The sequence below is a fragment of the Scomber scombrus genome, chromosome 8 (assembly GCF_963691925.1).
Source record: "Scomber scombrus chromosome 8, fScoSco1.1, whole genome shotgun sequence".
Lineage (NCBI taxonomy): Eukaryota > Metazoa > Chordata > Actinopteri > Scombriformes > Scombridae > Scomber > Scomber scombrus.
The window spans coordinates 16,789,228-16,810,947 of record NC_084977.1 but is presented as its reverse complement, the minus strand read 5'-3'; the positions used below and the strand labels follow the sequence as shown (position 1 = coordinate 16,810,947).

The window sequence follows — 21,720 nt, the reverse complement described above, 5'->3', positions numbered from 1 at the left end:
CTGATTTTGGTAAGTCAAATTTAACGTCACAATATTGAAACCTAAGTATAAATGAAAAAAAGAATAAACAGTAGTATTGCACTTGTACAGTAGAAACAGGCCATTACATTTTCTTCAGCCCACTAGAAAATCATCTTAATTGCAGACATGTGTACCAGTTCCAGACTGCTAAATAAAGTTGCCTCAGCTCCTACTATCAAATGAGACAAAAAAAAAAATAGTGTGGATCTCTGGCGCCCCCTGCTGTAAGAGTGTGTGTGTTCTCACCAAGTGCTGGATTTGAGATGTAAGACAAACTGATTTCCAGCTGATTTTAATCACTGCAAAATGCATAATGTTCAAAACACATGTTATACTTCTCAGAAATTCTTCACAGCAAAAAGAATAAACAATGCTAGAGCACATACAACCTTCAACCAACAATCCTCTGATGCCTGACCAGCAACATGAAAAGAAATGTATATAAGCATACATTTCTATCAACATTTTTAACTTTTCTAACTGAGTTGGCACTTAAAGAACACTTCAACTTTAAAGCTGCTGTAATCAATCTTAGTCAGTGTGTGTGTGTGTGTGTGTGTGTGTGTGTGTGTGTGTGTGTGTGTGTGTGTGTGTGTGTGTGTGTGTGTGTGTGTGTGTGTGTGTGTGTGTGTGTACACATACATACATATTTATATACACAAAACAAAATCAGTTCAGGCAGGTGGGCAATTGCTCCATCAAAATGTACAATTCCAGGTTTTCCATATGAATTAGATTCCTCTTTCTATTCTCTCATACTATGTTTGGCATTATCTGAGCAAATAGAAGTTCAAAATCTCACTGAAGGATCCTTTGACAGGTCACATGATTGCTTACCAGCACATAAAGGTCTTGGTTATTAACCCTATGAACCTTGCCATAATTATTTAAAGTCTTTGGGTCTCTGTCTCTTGTAGAGGCTTAAGGACAACTTCTCTCCTGTGGGAGTAGCGAGTTAGTTTCACCCTGTTGGACAGCCTCTCCCGGCTCTGCATCAGGCAGTAAAGAGAAATGGCAACCTTTGCCAACACCAGTGTGCAGGTGATCTGCACCACCAGCAGTGCAATGTAGAACATCATCTGAGATTTGCATTGCTGAAGTTTTGATCTGTCCTGATATGTATAAGCAGATGACAGCTTCTTAGTGGATGGCTTAATGGGACAGGCGAAGATCACTGGAGTGGTCTGTGGAGTAGGCGTCGTTCTGCAGGCTGTGGTTGGTTGGGTAGTCCTGAGGGTGGTGGTTGTGGGTGTCTCTGTGGTCATTGCTGTGGGTGTAGTTGCGGGTCTAATTGTTGCAGATGTAGCTGTTGTTATACTGGTTGTGGGTGCAGTTGTTGCTATCGTAGTCATTGGTGCAGTTCTTACAGTGGTGGTAGGTGACGTTGTTAAAATGGTTGAGCGTGTGGCTACAGCTGTTGTGGGTGTAGTTGTTGGCAGAGTAGAGGTTGTTGGTGTTATGGTAGTAAGGATGATGGTGGTTTGATCTGTGGTTGGAAGTGTAGTGGTGGATGTGGTGGTTGTGGGAGGTGCAGTGGTGGGAGGTGTAGTGGTGGGTGTGGTGGTTGTGGGAGGTGCAGTGGTGGGAATTGTAGTGGTGGCTGTAGTGATTGTGGGAGGTGCAGTGGTGGGAGGTGTAGTGGTGGGTGTGGTGGTTGTGGGAGGTGCAGTGGTGGGAGTTGTTGTGGTGGGTGTGGTGGTTGTGGGAGGTCTAGTCGGGGTGGTGGTTGTGGGAGGTGTAGTGATGGTTGGCAAAGTGGTAGGTGTTGTAGGTGGAAGTTTTGTAGTAGTGAGGATAGTGGTTATAGGTTCTGTAGTCGGTATTGTTGTGGTGGTTGTGGTGGGTAACAGAGTAGTTGTCAGGGCAATGGTGGGACAAATCAATTGATCCTCCATCACTGATTTGATTTCCTGTCCTTTTAGGTTGTCTGGATACTCACAAACCACAGCAAATGTTGACTCAATCTTGGGTACGTTTGCCGTTATCCAGCGGTGAAAATCTATCAGATGACAGTCACAGTGCCAAGGGTTGTCACTGAGGTAAAGCTTTGTGAGTTTCTCTAATGGCTCAAAAATATCCCCGGGAAGTGTCTGGAGGTTGTTGTGACGTAGATCAAGTTTCCCCAGTGATTTCTGATTTACAAACACATCTTCATCCAGTGACATTATTGTGTTGTTCAGGAGATTCAGTTCTGTGAGCTTCTCTGGGCCTTCCAAGTGCTCAGCAGACAAAGTGACTAACTGATTTTTAGACAGGTTTAGCTTCTTCAGTTTCTTCAGAGGGTGGAATATGCGTTTAGGAAGACTTTTAAGATTGTTTTGACTAAGGCTGAAGTCAGTCAATTTAGGCATTTCTCCAAAAAGCACTGGCGGTAGACTACTCAGTTCATTCTTATGTAGAGTCAGCGATTTAAGCTGTGGGAAGCCAACAAAAAAATCTTGAGGTAAACTTGTCAGAAGGTTATTGTCCAACATCAGCTTACTCAGTCTTTCTTTATGTGGAAATTGATTTGGTGATAATTCTCTTATTTTGTTCCCGTTCAAGGCAATTTCTTTCAAATTTGTCAAATTATGAAAAAGTTCCTCAGGAATGGAGGTTAGAAAATTGTCATAAAGCCGTAGTGTGACCAGTTTGTTTAGGTCTGAGAACAAGTTAACGGACACATCTGAGAGTTTGTTTTTAGCTAAATGGAGGCTCATAAGGTTCTCAAGACCATCAAAAGTCCCATCTTCAATTGAGACAATCTCGTTTATATGTAAGTGGAGCTCTTTTAATTTTGTAAGACCATCAAACAGGCCTTTCTCCAGACTATGGATCTTGTTGCTTTTTAGTAGAAGGTTCTCCAGGTTGCTGAGGTCTTTAAAGACTCCCACTGGGATTGAGGTTAATGGATTGTTGGAGATCTCGATATGCTTGATGTCTATCAAACCTTCAAAAGCTCCTGGTTCAATATTTTCTGTTTGAGTGTTCAAGAATTCCACCTTCTCTAGCTGGGGGTTGCTAGCAAAGGCTCCTTTGGAGATTGTCGTGATGCTGCTTTCCAAAAAGTAAACCTCTCTCACACCTTCTCTCAGACTGGGTGGAATTTCTGTTATATCTTTACCAAAAACATATTGGTTCTCTTTGAGGCATTCAGACATATTTTCACATGTGTGTTGTGTCAATGCAGAGTCAAACAGTAAAGACAGAAAAAGAATGATGATTTCTCCTCTTCCCATGCTTATTCTCTATGAAAAGAAGAACAGTTTTGCAATGATGTACAATTTATATGAAATTGAGCTGATTAAATGTTGACCACCTTTTTTCTTGTGATAAATTGACAATTACATTTCATAATGTATATATTAGCTTTGCTGTTTCAGGTTATCATTAAATCTATGTGCCGGTAAAGTGAAATGCTAAAAATAACATTTGTCTACCTGATTATTTCCTGTCCCAGGATGAAGTAGAAGGTCATTACAGCAGTGAGGAAACACAAACAAGCGCAGTCTAATTAGTTATCTTCTGTATCAGTGTTCGTCAGCAGGGCTGTAGTATGTTGCATCCCATATGGGGCGTGGTATAAGAGCTTCTGCATCTTGAGATAAGAGCAGGCAGGGGAGGTTTTTAATGCTTCAACCAATTACTGCAGTACTCTTCAGCAAGGCGCAACGATTACTGAACTGATATGTCTCATTTTCACTTAGATATGAACCTCCTTCACAAACTCTTAGTTTTCAATATTCTGCTTAATAAATGAAACTAGATGAAGTAGTTTTCACAGCAATGCATCTCTTATCTTGTTTTATATAGGGTTAATGTTTTATTGCGCACTGTCCCTGTTTAAATGAAAATCAAAATGACAATTACAAATTAGTGCAAACAACACATCTGTTTAAAAAGTATTCATCCCTCTTGCATATACTCTAAACATTAACATACTTTATGGAATGTAAACACTTTGCCATTTTGAAAGATGGGTCTGTGCCACATCAGGAAAAGTAAACACAAAGTAAACATTTGATTATTATTCATTTTCTCTCAGTTTAACTTCCTTATTTTGTTTTAAAATCCTTAATAGAGCATTTTCATTGTCAGGCAACATTTAGACACATGGTGCAACATTTGGGACTCATTTGTTTTTTTCATTCATTGTAAGTAGTAAAAGCAAAGGGTGGAATTTTTGGATTTTAGTCCAAATGTTTTCAAACATTATTCTGAGTTCCTCCCATTTGATGGCAGTCTTACAACTAAAATTAATTTAATAAAGAGGGAGGTTGACATCATGTAGTGTCTGAAGTTATTACTGTTGCTAATTGTATGCTGCCTCACACAGACAAAGATTAATTTGAATTTAATCACAGAAGTACAGTGTAATGCTGATCTTCCTTCCTTTCACCATGACCACTTTAAAATCTACTCAGTCTAGACTTTGTCTTGTTGTGGACTTTCCACAAACTGAGTTGGTACAATCAACCCAATCAGAAACATATTTGTGAACACAAAATCCTGCAATGTCTTGTGATGATAATAGGACTGGCATCCTACAAAAAACCTAGCAATAAATTACTCTAATTTTCCTTTAGTTCCTTCACCCACTTCCTGTAAGATTTTATTTTTACAGTGCATTTTTCTGTATTGGATCTTTTCTTTTGAAGGCTTTCTTTGCAAAACCGGAAGTGGACGCAAGCCGTTCTGGGGACAGTGGCCCGTCAATATTAACGTGTGAATGAATGTTACGCCTGTGATAATCAAGCGACCTAACCAGAATGGGCACAAGGTTGTTTTTGTTTTGTTATATTTTATTAATTAAATGATATATATATATATATATAATATATTTATGCTTAACGATATTTGTTATTTATTAGACTAATCTGTAACGGTAAAGGTAATGGTTGTAATGTTTCTTGTTATTTGTATATGATAAATATGTTAGTGAATGTTTTTATTGATGCCCATCTGTACATTTTAATGGAGTTTGATTGACGTGTGTGTTTGTAATTTGTTAGGAACGGAAAGAAAAACTATTTGTGTTCATAATCAAAGGATAAAGGCTGAACATAAATAATAAAATGCTTCTTTAAATATCAGTACGCTTAACCATGGGTGTAACTTTGGTTTGAGTTGAGTTTGGGTGGGGGACAAATGGAATTTTGAAAAGTGGTGGTGACATGGCCCCCTGTCCCCAGTGGAAATTACGCCCCAACACTTAACCACTGTCTGGCTGGGGTCCACTACAATACATTTATATCAGATTCAGGGAAGTTTACATAATGGCATGTTACACAATGAATTTCTAAGTAAATTAATAAATGATTAAGACAATGTAAGATTACTCCCACTAAAAGTAGTGCATTTATTCAATGTATAGTAACAGTTTGCATTGTACGTGTTTAAACCAATGGATGAATTGTGTAACAGTGGAGTCAAAATCAAATCTGATTTTTTTATGGACAGCTATTTTGCAAATAAGTAAAACTGTTTCCTAAATGTGTTGTTGTTAGCACAAAAAGTCATCATAAAACTGCAGTTATTAATACTGAAAATTGTTCTTTAAATTAGTTTTTCAAAACTATTGAACAGAGTATGGAATGGAGTCTTAATTTCACTAAAAGAAATACTCTGCTTCAGTTCACATTCAGTTCAAAAGTTTTCACACAACATGGCAAGGTGGGTTTTTACAGTTAGTACATAATGTCCATTCTGTTTTAGCAGTCCACTGGAAGAAAATACTCACTGGTAAATTTGATGATTAAACATTGAGAACAAATTAACTCAAAAGCAAATCTGTTTACTTGTTTGTTCTAGTAGGTGCTTCTGAATGGAACCAAAGTAGTTCTTTTGATGCCTTTGAGACTATAAAATCAACTCTGCACTTCACATTTTCCAAGTAAAGCACAGTAATCAGTGGGTTTCCCTTGGCTTTTAGAGTTCTGGAGTTGCTGATGTTGGGTGGTCTTGTCTACAGCACAGAGTTTTTATTTCTGCGGCCTATATTTCCCCGGCCTCTCTTGTTTCTCCTCCAGCACACACAGCTGATGATGACAGTGCTAATGATGACAGTGGACACGATTGCAATGACAATGAAGATCATTGAATTTTCATGAGAAACTGTTCCCCCTTCTCCTTGCCCACCGCTGGTGACCTCCTCATACTCTGAGCGGAGCGTGGTCTTGACTGCTGGTGAAGAAGTGCTTCGTCTGGCTGGAGGGGTGTTGGGCTTCCTCCTTTTCTCTGTTGAAGTCAAAACAGGCTGCTCAGTAGAGCTGAGAGCCATCAGGTTCTCATCTGACAGCAGAGCAATCACCTCACCATTTAGACCGAAGGGGGTTTCACACACTACAAGGGTCTGGTTGGCCTTGGATGGGTTCTGTCTTAGCCAGTCCCTAAGCGGCAGAATATCCTTGTCACACCTCCAGGGGTTCTGCTGAAGAAGTATCTCCTTTGCCAAAGAGAGAGAATCTAGACTTTCCTGTCGCAGGTTGGGAAGGGAGTTGTTTTTCAGGTCAATCTCGCCAAGGTGGCGCAGGCCTTGGAGGAAACCCACAGGGAGAGAGCTGATGAAATTGTGCTCCAAAGAAATGTTGACCAAGCTGGGGAGACCTTGGAAAGTCCCAGCTTGCAGGGTGGTGAGCTGATTGGTGTGAAGTGAAACCTCTCCCAGCTGCTCCAACCCTCTAAAGGCCACAGTGGATACATAGCTAATCTGGTTGCGACTCAGCACCAGGAGACGCAACTGAGTCAGGTTCCTGAATGTGTCATCCTCCACACGACTAAGTCTGTTGTCATACAGCCACAACTGCTGCAAGGCCATAGGACCAAACACCCCTGGACCAAGACTTTCCAGATGGTTTTCATACAGGGAAATCTGGGAGAGAAGGGGCAGGTTTAAGAAGATCCCCTGTGGAAGAGATGTGAGCCTGTTGTTGGAAAGGAACAGCTTCTGGAGTTTCTGAGTCTTGGAGAACAGGTCGTGGTGGAGATGAGTGATTAGATTATCATGTAGGGATAGTTCCTCCAGGTTTGTAAGGTCATCCAGACTGCCACTGGGGATTTCCTGTAGCGAGTTTTTGTTGAGTCGTAAGGTTTTCAGCTCAGACAGACCTTTGAATGTCTCTCTAGATAGGTGACTAATGTTGTTTCCAGCAAGCAAAAGGTACTGCAGCCAAGTAAGAGGGTGAAAAGTTTCCACAGGTACAGAGGTGAAAAGATTCTTACTGAGGTCAAGGACTTTCAGATCAGTCAATGGTAAGAACCAGTCTGGGCGGAGAACCAGGAGCTTGTTACTCTTGAGATTCAGCGACTCAAGCTTCTTAAGATTTTGGAACAAGGCTGCTGGTAGATCTTGAAATTCGGTGCCAATAAAACCTAAGGCACCTATGTTTGGAGTGGAGTCAAATGTGCCAGGGCGCACTTCCCTTAAAACAGTGTCTTTAATCACAAAGATGCCAAGGGCGTTAGAGAAATCAGTCAGGTCTTCTGGTTTCAGAGAATAGAAACTGCAATTCGAGAAGGATAGGGTAGTTGTAGATGAGGGTACTGCTGTGGGGAAGTCAGAGAGGCCACTGCAAATGATTTTGGTGTCGGAACAGCTGCATCCATCTGGACATGCCCAAACAACAACATTGAGGGAACAGAGGAAGAGGAGCACATGAAGAGTCAGTGGCAGGTCCATTATTTCCCTAGAAGAGAAGAAACAGTTGATTATGAATCCTGTAATAGATTTACACTAAAGGTTTATGTGGACACAGTCATAGTCATTATATATTAAACATGCGTTTTTTGACTTTCAAGGGGCACGCCACTAATTTTACATGTCAAAGTCAGTTAACTGGTCACTGCTCTTTTCCAGCTGGTGAAAGTTTTGGCTGAAGGTCTAATAAAGATACCCAAGATACATTACAAGAGTGATTTTGGGCATGGAGACTACACATTTTTGAAAGAAAGTCTGTCGTACAAACTGGGGTGTTGAGTTTGACGGGTATGTTTACTAACTAGTTGAATTATGGGATGTCCTGTGTTTTTGGAGCGTGACTCGAATCAGGGAGGTGTCAAGCAGGACTAAAAGTTGGGTTACATTGGCCTCGGCTGCTTTAATTTTTGTAAAAGTCTGTATTTTGCAAGTCCAACTGTATTAAAGTGCTATACTAAATTGAAGGGGTATCCCTTTAAGTCAATGTTAAGCCTTGCACAATTGATGATGGTACCTCAGTCTAAAGCTGACTGGCCAAGGTGGCAGGAACAGAAAATAGAAGAGATAAAACATCAATATTTGCAGCTCTAAAAAGTAATTTCCACTTTTCAAACAAAGGGGAGGACTACATTTGTTGTGTTTTAACTATACTATACACTGTGATACTGTAATTTGATTTACAGTTGTTATTGTTATTGTTAGTTTCCAGGGCAGTAAAAGAAGAGACTGTGGTCTGTTTTTTTTCTCCTGCACTTTAAATCACCGCCATAACAAAACGATTATACTGATCAGCCTCAGCATTCTTGTTTTAACCAGAAAGAAGATATCTGCATGCATTCAGATCCAGTCTCATAGTACTTTGTTGCCTATGGCTCAGAGTGTTGCTCGTCCACAGGACTGACTGTTTAATCACCACGCTGAGCAGCCTTTGGCATTAAAACCATTTATTCAGCAATTTAGCAGCTGCTGGAAAAGTTTGCTTTTAACATTGAATCTCAAAACTGCTGAGCATCTTCTCATTTGAAAGGGACAAGATATTTAGCAAGATGATTTCTGACTATATCTCAATGTGACAGATTGCCCGCACATCTTTAAGGCTGAGGCTGTGCTCACTGTTTGTAATGGCACAGAAGCCTCCGAGGACAACACTGTGCCAACTCAATGACCCACTTCTCCACAGAAATCCATTTAAAGTTCTGCAGCTTAAGGTTGGCAAGCGTGAGTCGTTCCTCGGGTAGCTGAGCTGTGTTAGGGTGCAGAAACAGTCTGTCCAAGGAAGTAACTTTATAAAGAGGCCAATACGTCCCTCCAATGAACTCTTTCTCCTTCTTTCTTTCTTTCTTTCTTTCTTTCTTTCTTTCTTTCTTTCTTTCTTTCTTTCTTTCTTTCTTTCTTTCTTTCTTTCTTTCTTTCTTTCTTTTTTCTTTTTCTTTCTTACCTTACTTCTTTCTTTCTTTCTTTCTTTCTTTCTTTCTTTCTTTCTTTCTTTCTTTCTTTCTTTCTTTCTTTCTTTCTGTTCCTTTTACACATCAGAGATTTAGAACAGTAAAATACATCCTGTTGCATCACAGCTGTTCACGTTTTTAATACATTTTGTACTCGTGCCTGCTTTCAGTTAGGGGGTGGGGTGCTTGGACTTTGCTGTGAGAGGAAAATTAATGTTTTTTCATTGTTAGTAAAACTGCACATCTTGTTCTTCTTTATTTACAACCTTCCTACTCCTACTGCTACTTTTGCTACTATCAATGACCCTAACTCTTATAATAATAACAGTTTTTGTAACTTCTTAGCTCACGTGAGGTTTTGTGGTACAACACCCAGTGGTTTCATAATGATCCCCTCTTTCCCTTTACTGCTGGACATGTGCAGCACCAATTTTGACATTTACCTCTATGGTTTGACTTTGACCTCTATCCAGTGAGTAACATTTTATCTGAGTACAGTTCCCCTTCCCTCTTATGTGCCCCAGTGGAAAAAAACATCCTATATGAAACAAACTTTGTAACCAAAAGTACTTTAAAATGTAGTAATATTCCTGTTTGACAGATAAACCTCTCTGGGATATAATGTCCCAGTCCAACCAAAACCCCAGTCTGCTCTGGACTGGGACAACCTGGAAAGTTCTGCAGCACAGTGTAATGGCAAAAGCATTTCCCGTTTCCATTAATTGCTTCGTTTTTTCACCCTTGCCATAGCTGAAGGATCAGCACTCTCTCCTTCATGAAAAGACGTTAACTGTTCTTCCAGAGAGCAGAAACTCAGTAGTGAAGCCACTGAAGTTAATTCATGTCATATATATGAAAGGTTTTTGATTGGCACTCTGACATAGAGCTATTTATCCAAAATAAACCACATTTCCTAACAGACATATTTCCCCATTCATTGACTTCAGTTCATGTTCAGTATCTGAGGCATTATCCTGTTTTACACATTAATACACTCATTACTTGGCAAAATCAAAGGTTTAATGATATACAAAACGTTGTCATTTTAAGATAGAAATACCATAAATTATACACAGTTCTGTTATAATTATATATTATTTCCTTATCTTATTTATGATAAATCTTCTAAAGTAAGTATGTTACTGGTATCAAGCAGTCAGCACTCTGTTAACCAGGGCGGCATGCTGTTTTGCAGAACTTACCTCCAGTTGCGGCTGATGATTGAGTGAAAGTGAGAGACAGTGAGTTGGGGTGGTTATCTTTTATGTGTGTCCTCCCTTCCTCCACAGCTTCACAGATCCTCTGATGAAAGTTTCCAATGATCTCTGAACACTCACGCCATCACATTTTCCCAATCTTCGTCATCACTCAATTCCCTTCATCAATCAGGTTTGTTTTCTTTTTTTTTGTCCTGAGCTCATGAGATCTGCAGGTCTTTTGCTGAGGCTTCAGTCACTCTGTTCATCGTCCCAGCTGCACCCCTGCCCACTCTGTTTCTTTCTCACACTCACGTTTTTGCTAAATGTGGTGGTGGGGGATCAGGAAGGGAGCAGGAAAGGGGTAAGCCCCACCCTCTGGTGTCACTCTGTGTCTGACTGGACGTGTGTGTGTTTGTATGGTTTGAATACATGTACAGTAAGTGAATGTGTGATCTTATAGGATCCACACGTTTTCAGCAACTAAATCTGTTTCCTGTCTTCTTCCAGGAAAAAGAGAGATATTTGTGTCAGAGGTTACAGGGAGGGTGAGAATTTGGTTTGGTTAAAGGCAGTAGACTTGGTGTTTGTGAAATTGTTTTCTGTATGTGAGAGTTCTAGTGTCAGCTGCACACATCTTTAGCACGACGTCCCTGGTATGTCGGTAGGCTGATGTTTTGGGCATTATTGGACTTATTCAGTGCGAAGGGATTACAGACCACAAGATGATCCAAAAAACAGCCACACATACTTGTGTTCAGTCTCACTTGTGACAGTTTTGAACCACCGTGTAGGAAAATAAAATAAGTTGTACAGCTGTACATACTATATTATATAATTCAGACAATTATTGGATTACATTGCATAATGAGGCTTTACCTCCTCTTACAGAGTGTTACAACTGTGCATATACATTATGTGGGTGTATGAAGCTCAAAAATATCCAGGTTGTATCCCAAATCATGCAAATCATCAAGCATGCTCAGTATTATAATATACAACACTGCATTTACTCTGAAAATGTCTTATGTTCAGGAAATATAGTTTGAGTGTTTGGTTTTTCTGAATCTGCTCATGTAAATTCAGTGTGATTTATTTCAGTAAATCAGTGAAAAGAACGTTGGGGAGGGAGTGCTCTGCTACCTCTAACATTCCTGTGTTGCTTAAAGTAAATCCATCTGTTTCATAAAAACAGCAAACCCCTTTTACAACAGAAAACAGATAGTGAGGGTGGAGCTACAGTAACATATAGGTAGTCAGTTGCTGCAGCCCACAAAACTAACTGGAAACATGCTCTTTGTCCGTGAGAAAAAGCAGTCAGCAGCACTGGCAAAACCACATGCTTTATTATGGCAATGACAAAATGATGCTTAAACTGGCATGAAGTTTTTATATAGGGGGAGTCAAGTAAAAGCTGGGAACAGTCATATTGTTACCTGATCTTAACTTTACTTTACAGAGGCTCCCATTCTTTGTCCTCGTGGTCATGGTCGAACGGTTAGAGATCAACAGATAAGGATGAAGAAAGTTGTATTCTTGAATTTCTATCTCCCTTTCTGACAAAAAGGACACTGGCAAACAGATGGCAATTATTATACAATCATCCTCTGAGGAAAATAGTTAAATTCAGAATTAATTTCTTTTTCCCAAAAAAGAAAAAAAAGAAGAAAAAAAATGTGTGTCTGAGCTCACACATTTCCCAAAAACATACACTTTCGCTCACATTTGAGGAACTTTTCGGGGCATTTAAAGCACTGAATCTGCTCCAGGAGTGTGTGACTAGATGGGCAAGGGTCACAGTTTAAAGGTAACAGTGGTGCTGGCCTGATGGGCTTGTAAAGCCTAAACTACAGTAACAGCTATGGTAATGTGTAATGAGTGTATATTGTCCCCAGAAGCATTGGAGAAATAAAATTCTTACAGATAAATTAGACATAATTAAACTTACAGCTCTGTTTTGTGATTTGATCAGTATTGGAGACAAAACAGAGACACACATTACAATAATGTAGCTATCCTGAGAAAAGAATGTCTAAAATTACATTTTGTGAATTATTGGACCTTTAATTGTTGTTATACCATAAGACCAAAGTCACAAATGTGCTGTGGAAAACCCCTCTGAACCTTGAATAACAAGTTGTTTTGCACAATAGTCAGACACTCCTTGTGACCATTGCAGTGCAGTTTCCTCTCCCTTACACTTGTCCTCTCTCTATCTCTGTGCGTGTGTGTGTGTGTGTGTGTGTGTGTGTGTGTGTGTGTGTGTGTGTGTGTGTGTGTGTGTGTGTGTGTGTGTGTGTGTGTGTGTGTGTGTGTGTGTGTGTGTGTGTGTGTGTGTGTGTAGTTTATATCCGCTGTTGTGTGAGGTCAGCCTACTGGAAAGGCCTAATCACTGGTTGTCATAGCAATGAACTTGGGCGCTGCTCACAAATTCATCCTCCTTTGTTTGCTGTTTGTTTTAAACTCCAATCACTTCTCATGGAATTCATGGCATCCGCTGTCATTTTGTAAAGGTTTAAACGCGGAAAGCAGTCGAACTTTCTCTGTTGTTTAGCCATCAGTCAACAATGTTAAATGGAATTATCACTCTGTAACTATGATTTTGAACACTACTTGACAAATGAAACCTTATTTATTTTTATGAGATTCATTTATAATCTCCAAAGTTATCATGCAACAATGTTTCACTTCTCCAAAAATGGGAACCGCAACTATGCACACATTGTTGTGACATTGTTTCATAATGAAGGCGTTTGAAATTACAGGTTGGTGTTTTGTAAAAGAAAAAACAAATTCTGTTATTATGAACAGGCTGTTATGGAAATGATTATTCAGTAATCCTGGAAATCTGACTCATATTTCAGGAAATGCCCAATGTCCACACATTTCAAATGTGTGTAGACATTGGTTTATTGCTACATACATCCACCCAGTAAATAACTCCACCACACCTTGCAGTGCCAGACACAGCTACATTATGGTTACTTGAATGAAGTATAACATTTAGTTGATGTAAATATAAAAAGGAAAAGAAAAAAAGGCAGTTTAAAATGTCAGGTTTTTAGATTTTTCTGGCTGTGTGATTCTTAAAACACATTAATTATGATATTCATATTTTAGCTAGCTGGTTCTTATTACGACCATCATGTAACATGTGGTTTTGGTAAGATGTAAATTGGTAACAGATGTGGGTGTGGGGAGCACTGCTAATTGCTGATAGGAGAGGCAGGAATAATATAGCATGACATGTATTGTCATACTCAGGAAATATGATCATCTTCTACAGACAAATAAGTATCTCCTATCTACCAACATGGTCTATTAAAGAGAAAAATAGACGTCTTCAAAGATTGTGATTTATTTAAGAGTATATTGTGTGGTTAAAAATAAAGCTTTTTTTCAACATGTGACTTCTCTGCATGTAGTTTGAAGCTTACACCACTAGAGGGAAACATACATGTAGGAACAAACTTGTGATAACAGTTGACTACATTAGCATGGCTCTGTTTAGGAAGTCGCAGTAACTTTGCATACTGTAGATTTTGCATAAGGGAAGAACTGATACAACAGAAATATGCTGATGCAGTATTAGGAGACATATTTAAGCATCAACCTTCACCTTGTGAGAACGAGGAAAGAGTTCATTTCATATGTTCATTTAAGAAGTTTAGTCATATTATAAAATTAGAAATAAACTATTGGTAATAATTATTGACTTACATTAGTAATATCTTCATTAAAGGTTAAAACATACTTTATTATGTTATTAATGTTATTATCATTTTGCATCATCCTTGATTTTATAAAATGTATAATGTAGCTAAGGAAAGAGTTGTGGAAACATTTTTATCTATCAGTCTTTCTATGATGTAACAATAGAAAATACAGCTGAGCGCCATACCAAAAAAATCAACACGTAATAGTAATGTATATACTGCAGCATCAGGAAAAGGACAGTTTATCTGGTCTCTTTTGTACCAGACCTGATAAACATACTTTGTTACCCTTAAATGTGTGCCCGCTCAGCCTTTATCTCTTCCATAGTGTTGCCAAGGCGATACATACCATATATGGCAGCTAAAATGAGGAGCAAGCCTGTGGCCACAAGGAGGATGTGACAAAACATGAAGAACACAGTCAGGCTCGTATCTGAGGGCAGAAACCACACATACACCCAACCCTTGTGATAGCTGTGGTGAACAAACTCAGGCCCCTGTTCAACCACTAATTTGTTGTAGAAATAAGGTGATATGTTAGAAGCCAAGGGAATCTCAGCAGTGAAAAGAAACGTTTTATCAGGTTGGACAGTGGTGGGAGTGTGGAGGGATGTCGATAGGGTCTTGGTATGTGCTGTTGGTGGTGTGGTCCTGGGGATGGTAATTGGTTGGGTTGCTCTTGGAGTGGGTGACGTTGTTGTTGTAGATGGTGTCGTCATTGACATTACAGCTGATGTTTCTGCGCTGGGTGTGGCATCGCAATAGTTGAACTCCTCATCACGCAGAGAGTCAAGAGTGAGAAGCAGATGGTGCTGTGGACTATGGCACATCACATTTTCTTTGTCAAGAACTGTGTGGTTATTAAGTCTTATCCATCGAGCAATACCTCTGATACTACAAGTACAGTCCCAAGGGTTTTCACTCAGAGTAAGACTCCCCAAAGCTCCATTTGATGAGAAAATATCTCCTGGAAGAGTCATGAGATCGTTTTTCATCAAATCAATTGTAAAAAGCCTTCCAAGTCCCTGAAATAATTTGTCTGGGAGGCTCTGAAGCTTATTGTCATTGAGAAGTAATATGGCCAGTGTGGTTAGTCTGGAAAACAGATGTGGGTGGAGTTGATAGAGGTCATTGGATTTCAGCGAGAGCTTCTGAAGGTTGGGAAGGCAGCAGAAGAGGTTTGATGGCAACTCCCTCAGCTTGTGGTTAAAATGTAAGTTGAGCCTCAGCAGCCCCGACATATTAGTAAACAAATTTCCAGGAACAGTGGTGAGGTTAGTGCCATACAGATAAAACTCTCTTATGTCAGGCATGTGGCCCATCAGCTGCTCTGGTAGAGATAATAAGGGGTTGTTGTAAATGGTAAGTTTGGTCATCTTGGGCATGTTGTAGAAGCTCTTGTCTGGGATAGCGTGAAGTTGGTTGGAGGACAGAGTTAGGACCTCTAGGTTCCTCAGTGACCAGAACACCTGAGGTGGAAGACTTGAAATCTGGTTATGGTGGATTTTTAGCTCCTCAAGGTTGACAAGTCCATCAAAGATCCCATCTTCCAAGTCCTCTAGCTCGTTGTTATAGATCACGAGCTGGCGAAGTTTAGTCAAGGAGTGAAAGATGGTAGGAGGGAATTTTTTTATGGAGTTCCTACCAAGGTTCAGAAAGGTGAGGCTGGTCAGTCCACTGAAAACATCTGAAGCAGGACTAGTCAGTTTGTTACGGCTCAGGTCCAGATCCAAAATCTCCACAAGTCCTTCGAACATATCCGGAGCAATGGTCTCCAACTGGTTCCCATCTAAATGGAGTTGCTCCAGAGTGCTCAGTGGACTGAAAACTCGAGCAGGAAGGGTAGAGAGATCATTGGACGACAGCTTGACAGACTTGAGCTGTGGAGCGACTCGGAAGGCCTGGGGATGGATGGTGTGTAGATGACTGTTAGATAGACTAATGCGCAACAGTAGGTCCCGGTTTTCCAGGCTTCGCTCATTTATGACGTTCATGTTTGTGTCATTGAGCAGCAGCATGTATGTGTGAATAGGCAAATCCCTCGGTACGTCTGTGATGTTGTAACCAATACACATGACAGCACCTGTAGCGTAACAGAGGCAGCTGCTGGGGCAGGACATGTTGCAGGTGAGGTGTGGCAGCAGGGAGAGGACGATGAGTATCATCAGCAAGGTGCCTGCACAGTTGAAATAAAGTCACATTTTGACACAAGATTACATGTGAAATCAAGATAGCAGTCTGTGATAATCTTCATCCAAAAGGCCGACAAACTTCTCCAACTCGGATTTTATCATACAATGTTTTAGTATTAATCTGGAACTCAAATCTTACTTCTCTCAGAATAATTGTCTTAATTAATTAATTATTTAACATTTGAATTAAAACATATCTTCTTTGCTAATCTGTGGCTAAAATGACTTTTAAAAAAGTTAAATATTTAACCGACCTCTCAAGTGAGAATCCATCATTGTCCCCTCAATGTTATGATTGCTGTGTGTTGTGTGCTGCTCTTTGGGCTGGAGCTGTCTGAAGGTGATGGACACATCCTGCCTATCAAGTAACCCCTCTCCACCAAGACGCCCACTCAAAAGTCATCCATCACACTACACATCTTCTACTAAATTAGTCCCTTGTGTTTTTACTAATGTAAATGCCAATGTCCTACCTCTCCTAAATTTTGTTTGTTTGAATTGTCTTTCCAGTTGTTTCAGTATATTTGTCAATATGCTGTATATTTGGGTGTTATTGAGTGAAGTAACAGTAAAAGCCCATTGTGTATGATATTTGGCCATGTAATAGCTTGACATGATGTTTCATAGTATGAATGACACAGAGAGTGCTGGCTCATATCCTGTCTGGCTTATCGTGGTCGGACCCCACTCTGCCTCCAGTCTATGAACTGAACTGAAACAGATAACACCCTTGTCTGTAGCAAGACAGTTAGGGTGATGTGGTAAAGAAAGAGTAAAAAAACAACTTTTTTTTTTTTTTACTGTTTTATCACTCTGTATAGCACTTTGGATTGCTTCTGTATAATGCTGTGCTCTATAAAGAATTTCGACTTGACTAAAACTGATATGTACAGTATATTCACATTTGTAAAGATTCTACCTTTTTGTATTTTTTCGATGTGTATCATACTGTGTGTGTGAAACTGAGGGAGAGAGTCAGAAAGTGAGTTTTATGATAAGTGAAGGTTCTCTCACATTCCCAGCTTTTTTTATTTTTAAGTCTTCAGAGACTTAATTTTAATTATAAAAAATAGTGAGTGCGTGTTGTTTTAAGTCACTGAAAATGATATAGTAACACTGTAATTTAGAGAAATGTTCTTCTGGTAAACATAGTCCTGTAATTCTTCAGTTAAATTGTACTGACTAAGCATGTCACACAGGAACAGATACAGTGCAAAATAAGTATTAAGTATTACATAAAGTCATACTGAGTGATTGACATAATATTACTACTACTATGACTTTCTTTTCTTTCAACATTTTAATTTGGTATAAATTATTATACTATAACTTCTTTCCTTTCAAAAATTACAATGAAAAAAAGGGAAATGTGCTCTGGAAGCGACCAGTGATTGTGTTATCTTCACAGTATGTGGTAAGTTATTATGTTACATTTTGTATGACATGCACAAAAATACTGCATGTATTATAGAGCATATAATCATATAATCATCATCATGTGTATATGAATATTTGATGTGCAAGTGCATTAATCATCTCTGAAAACATCTCCGACTCAAAGCAAAAGTCATCCTAATCTTTCACGCTACTGTGAGTGGTGATCCACGTCGCATTCAGTCTGGTTTCCCTGAAGCTTCCTCTGTTCATCGTGTACTGTGTGATTCAGGTATTTTCACAGCAGCGCACCCATTATTTAGACTAAGCCTGTAACTCATCTTTGTCACCCTCTTCTGAAAGATCCTGTCAAATGAACTTCATTATCAAGTAATTCACTTGTCACTGCAGATGCGCACCACATGCCACATTCCTTTTACTCAGACACTTATTTCCACATTTTAAAAGTTTAAGGTATATGAACATTAAGAATTTTAACATGTTGTTAAGTGATATTTATCAATGTTCTGTTTTTGAGAGAGTGGTGCAATATTAGTTTTCATCTCCAATCACGTTCTCCAAAGATCTACTGAAAAAAAACACTGTAAAAAGTACAAATTAACATTATAATTTTATTCATTTTGTAAAATGAAGAGCATTTTTAAAAGCAGTGACAGATGTGATGTTTGTCGGCAGTGGTACAAAAACTATTATGCCCAATTCTGCCACAAGAGAGTGACATAAACACAAGCAGCAGGCAATTAAAGTCCCCGGTAAGATAATAGTATGTCTCTGAAGTCAAGTACAATTGTCATATGTGACCCTCAAGTATTTCAAGTGTGCAGCAGGTTATTTACAGATTAAAGATGTACAGCCGCAGTCCTTAGACCTCTCATGAGAGCACCTCAGTGCAGTGGAAATTAAATATTTATTGATGACATTGATTATGGTACAACTCTATATTGCTGGAATAAATACAGTGTGATTAAATTACTGGTGTTGTGTTTCTTAAGGCTAAGTTGGGTTTTGCAGCAAGATTTCACAGTGGTCCTCGTCCTCTTGCATCTTCCTCACACACAGTACTTCCAGAAGCAAGCTGCAAACGAAAGGAAACAAAGACTTGTAGTATAACATCTTACATGCAGAATATTCATACTGCAATAGTGATAATAACTAACTAATAAACTCAGTTTGTATGACACATATATATATATAAATCCAGAGGTAATTAATCCAACTTACGTTCACCCCTCTTTCGAGTTACGGGTTTGCCTTCTGCTAAATTGGCTGTGATCTCCCTCTCCAGTTCCAGGTCCTCCCTCAGTGCCTGCAGCTTCAAGCAGAGATCAGAATTTGAACACACTAAGACAGGCAGCCATCATCTCAGTGTCAATACGCCATCTATTCAGTGGTTTTTACTTAATAAAGCAATGTAACAGGTTCTCATTTGATGTCTCTTGCCTACCGAGAATTGGTTAACATTTTTTGAGAAATAGAAACCACATGCCAAATCTTGTTTTATATGCAAACACAAACCCTGTTTAATCTGCAATTTCTTTCCTTACCTCCTCTAATTCAGCTAATTTATTAGCCAGCTCAAGACCTGCAGGTATATAAAAAAAACAGTTAACATCTAAGTAAGGTGGTATTTGTATTGCTTATTTTAGTTTTAGTATTTTTAAAATTTAAACCTTACCTAGAGGATCGTCCCTTTCAACAGGAATTAAGCTTTTGTGTAGCAGCAGCCCTAGAATCTTGCTCTGGGCATCTGTGTCTTCTTTGGGATTAAACACATGGTTTCCTGTACAAATTTGAAAACACCACATATATCACAAAACAGTCACATAATATTAAGTCCCATTTGTCCCATTTTGCTTCTTAATCTGTTGCCATTTTGGCAAAATTAAAATTAAACCAGCGGTGGCATTAGTGTAGGGCATGCAGTGTAGTTGCAAGCAGCATCCTAAGAAGTCATTGTACGCAGACCTGAATGGATTCCATTTTATGCACTTACCTGTGTTAAATATGCTCCTTCCCTCCACATTTAGCACTCCCTGCAGTAGTAACAAACCCAGGAGTCCTAAACAGTAGTTCATAACTGTAACCCTATCCATGGCACTCAAGTATGGTCCCAAACAAATGCTGCACTATGAGCTTTCCCACAAGCAAAACAAGCAATCCACTGCCTTGTGTCCATCCTGTCAATGTATTTATTCCTTCAGGGGCTGGCAGGAGGGGCCAGTCAGCCCCTTTGTGTATTAAATCAATTGCTAGTCATCGAGGACTTCGTCAATAGGCCACCTTTTCACTGGGACCATGTAGCGTCTGACTGAAATACGGTGATCTGACGTAGGCGAGGCCAGTAACCCTACATCACTCTGACATGGACAAATCAAACAGAGAGAGGAAGTTATCAATCAGCCCTTTAGTTATGAGAAACCAGAATCAGATGTTCTTGGCACTTGCAAGTCTTTTTCTTTTACATTAATTGCTTCTTTAAATAGTAACATAGGAAGTGTGTTGGTCCGGAGAAAGAGGGGGAAGTCAATTGATTCAGTCTGTAAGTGCATCATAGACGGAGATGAGCTCCTCAATCTTGGCCTTAGGGCTGACTTTGGAGCTGAAGGAGCATCCATCACTGCAGCCCAGCCCACTATCCAACACCTCCTAAGTCACTGTAGTCTATTTTGTGCATCAAGGAAATCACATCTCATACCTTTGCCAGAGGAGCGTGCATTGTGCTGGTGCAGTAGGGAAATGAGTTGGCTGGCACTCACTGAATCTGGCCGGTCAGGATCTCATAAAAGCCCCTGGCGGCCTTGCACCCCTTCAGACTTAGAAGCCTGTTGACTCACATCCAAATACCATTCACAAATCCATCACTTTAGTCAGTCAGTGGTTGAATGTACAGAGGCTCAGGGACTGAATAGAGAGACTAGCAAATTTGAACAAAACGAAAAAGTCGGGAGCATCTGAGAGTCTTAGTTATATAAAGTAAAAATAAATGTATTGATGAGGGCCCCTGAAACAAATCTGTGACAAATACGGACAAACTAGACATGAATGGAAACTTAACACATTAAATGCAAGAAACAATTTTCTTATTATTTATATCAAGTAAATGCCACATTATTTGTTTTTAATGCACCAAGGCCTTACTCTATCCCTTAATGTTACAACAATATAGTTCATGGACTTTGCAAAAACAATTTGAACTGGTTCATAGTTTTTATTTATGCAGGAAAAGTTTGTGAAGTGTGAGCCAAAGCCAAAGTCATCAATCCAGTTTTTGTTCCCAACTAACCTTCTGCAGCACTAATGGAAAAGTCGGGTCACATTGACCTCATGGTATGTCACTGAAAAATAAGCATTCAGACTAATTCAGCATTAGGTATGGACACAGTCCATGGGCGTTTACTAATGATCTTATTGAATGGCTAGTAAATGGACCGCTAATAACAATTAACTATAATTTATGAATTGCATTGACAAAAAGAAAAAGAAAAAGAACCCAAAAAACTGGAAACAGGATGTGTGGCATGTTTGCTAGATGACTGCAAGTTGAAATGGCCAACACTAGAGGGAGCAATTACACTTGCATCTCATCAGAATACCAGCTGCTGTCAAATCACATGACACCTCTGCGTGTGTGTATATTTGAATAAATAACAGAGGGACAGAGAGTAAAAAACAGAGTACAGAGAAAACCCATTGTGCTACTCTAAGTCCTCTTTATTCACACTAATAGGATGTGTAATCCATCTACCTTTTGTCTGTCTCTATACTTTGCATGAATATCATCTCCCATACAATAACACAGTTACACACAATACAATCATCTGGATCACAGATTTGGCTCTGGGAGGTGTATTCCTTTCCGCTTCATGGTGAAGACTCCTTGTAGCTGCAGCTGTCTCCAGTCACTGTACCCGACAAGTCAGCCACATGTAGGGGGAATAATACCGGAAGTATGGAAATTTAACCTTCAAAATTAAATTGAAACGTGAAACAATGACTCGATTTTACAGAAGGGTGTGAGTGTCCTTGTTTTTTAAGATATAATAATAAATGTTTACCTTGCATGTATTATTTTACAGGTTT

General features: G+C 39.4%; 2 protein-coding genes across 2 annotated transcripts; both read right to left on the bottom strand.

Annotated features, from left to right (window-relative positions):
• Positions 1 to 695: 695 nt before the first annotated feature.
• Positions 696 to 16,518, bottom strand: LOC133984819 (uncharacterized). The gene is made up of 5 exons (XM_062424296.1): positions 16,500 to 16,518; positions 14,403 to 16,229; positions 8,810 to 8,939; positions 5,975 to 7,502; positions 696 to 3,248 (listed from the first exon to the last, which is right to left on the bottom strand). Exons 1-5 carry the CDS (start codon positions 16,516 to 16,518, stop codon positions 909 to 911), a joined length of 5,844 nt encoding a protein of 1,947 aa, XP_062280280.1. The 3' UTR covers positions 696 to 908.
• Positions 16,519 to 18,689: 2,171 nt separating this feature from the next.
• On the bottom strand, positions 18,690 to 19,733 carry uts2d (urotensin 2 domain containing). Its single transcript, XM_062424295.1, has 5 exons — positions 19,634 to 19,733; positions 19,316 to 19,420; positions 19,185 to 19,222; positions 18,862 to 18,952; positions 18,690 to 18,715 (listed from the first exon to the last, which is right to left on the bottom strand). Exons 1-5 carry the CDS (start codon positions 19,731 to 19,733, stop codon positions 18,690 to 18,692), a joined length of 360 nt encoding a protein of 119 aa, XP_062280279.1.
• Positions 19,734 to 21,720: the final 1,987 nt, after the last annotated feature.

What these genes read in the sequence shown, in the direction of transcription:
- uts2d (XM_062424295.1), bottom strand. Translation starts at nt 19,733, where the DNA reads ATGGATAGGGTTACAGTTATGAACTACTGTTTAGGACTCCTGGGTTTG. An exon ending in AAGGAGCATATTTAACACAG is followed by an intron (nt 19,421 to 19,633) that starts GTAAGTGCATAA and finishes AAATTTGTACAG; the next exon opens with GAAACCATGTGTTTAATCCC. An exon ending in AACTCGAAAGAGGGGTGAAC is followed by an intron (nt 18,716 to 18,861) that starts GTAAGTTGGATT and finishes TTTCGTTTGCAG; the next exon opens with CTTGCTTCTGGAAGTACTGT.
- LOC133984819 (XM_062424296.1), bottom strand. An exon ending in CATTTTAGCTGCCATATATG is followed by an intron (nt 8,940 to 14,402) that starts GTATGTATCGCC and finishes ACCCTAACACAG; the next exon opens with CTCAGCTACCCGAGGAACGA. An exon ending in GCCGCAGAAATAAAAACTCT is followed by an intron (nt 3,249 to 5,974) that starts GTGCTGTAGACA and finishes TTCTTTTCATAG; the next exon opens with AGAATAAGCATGGGAAGAGG.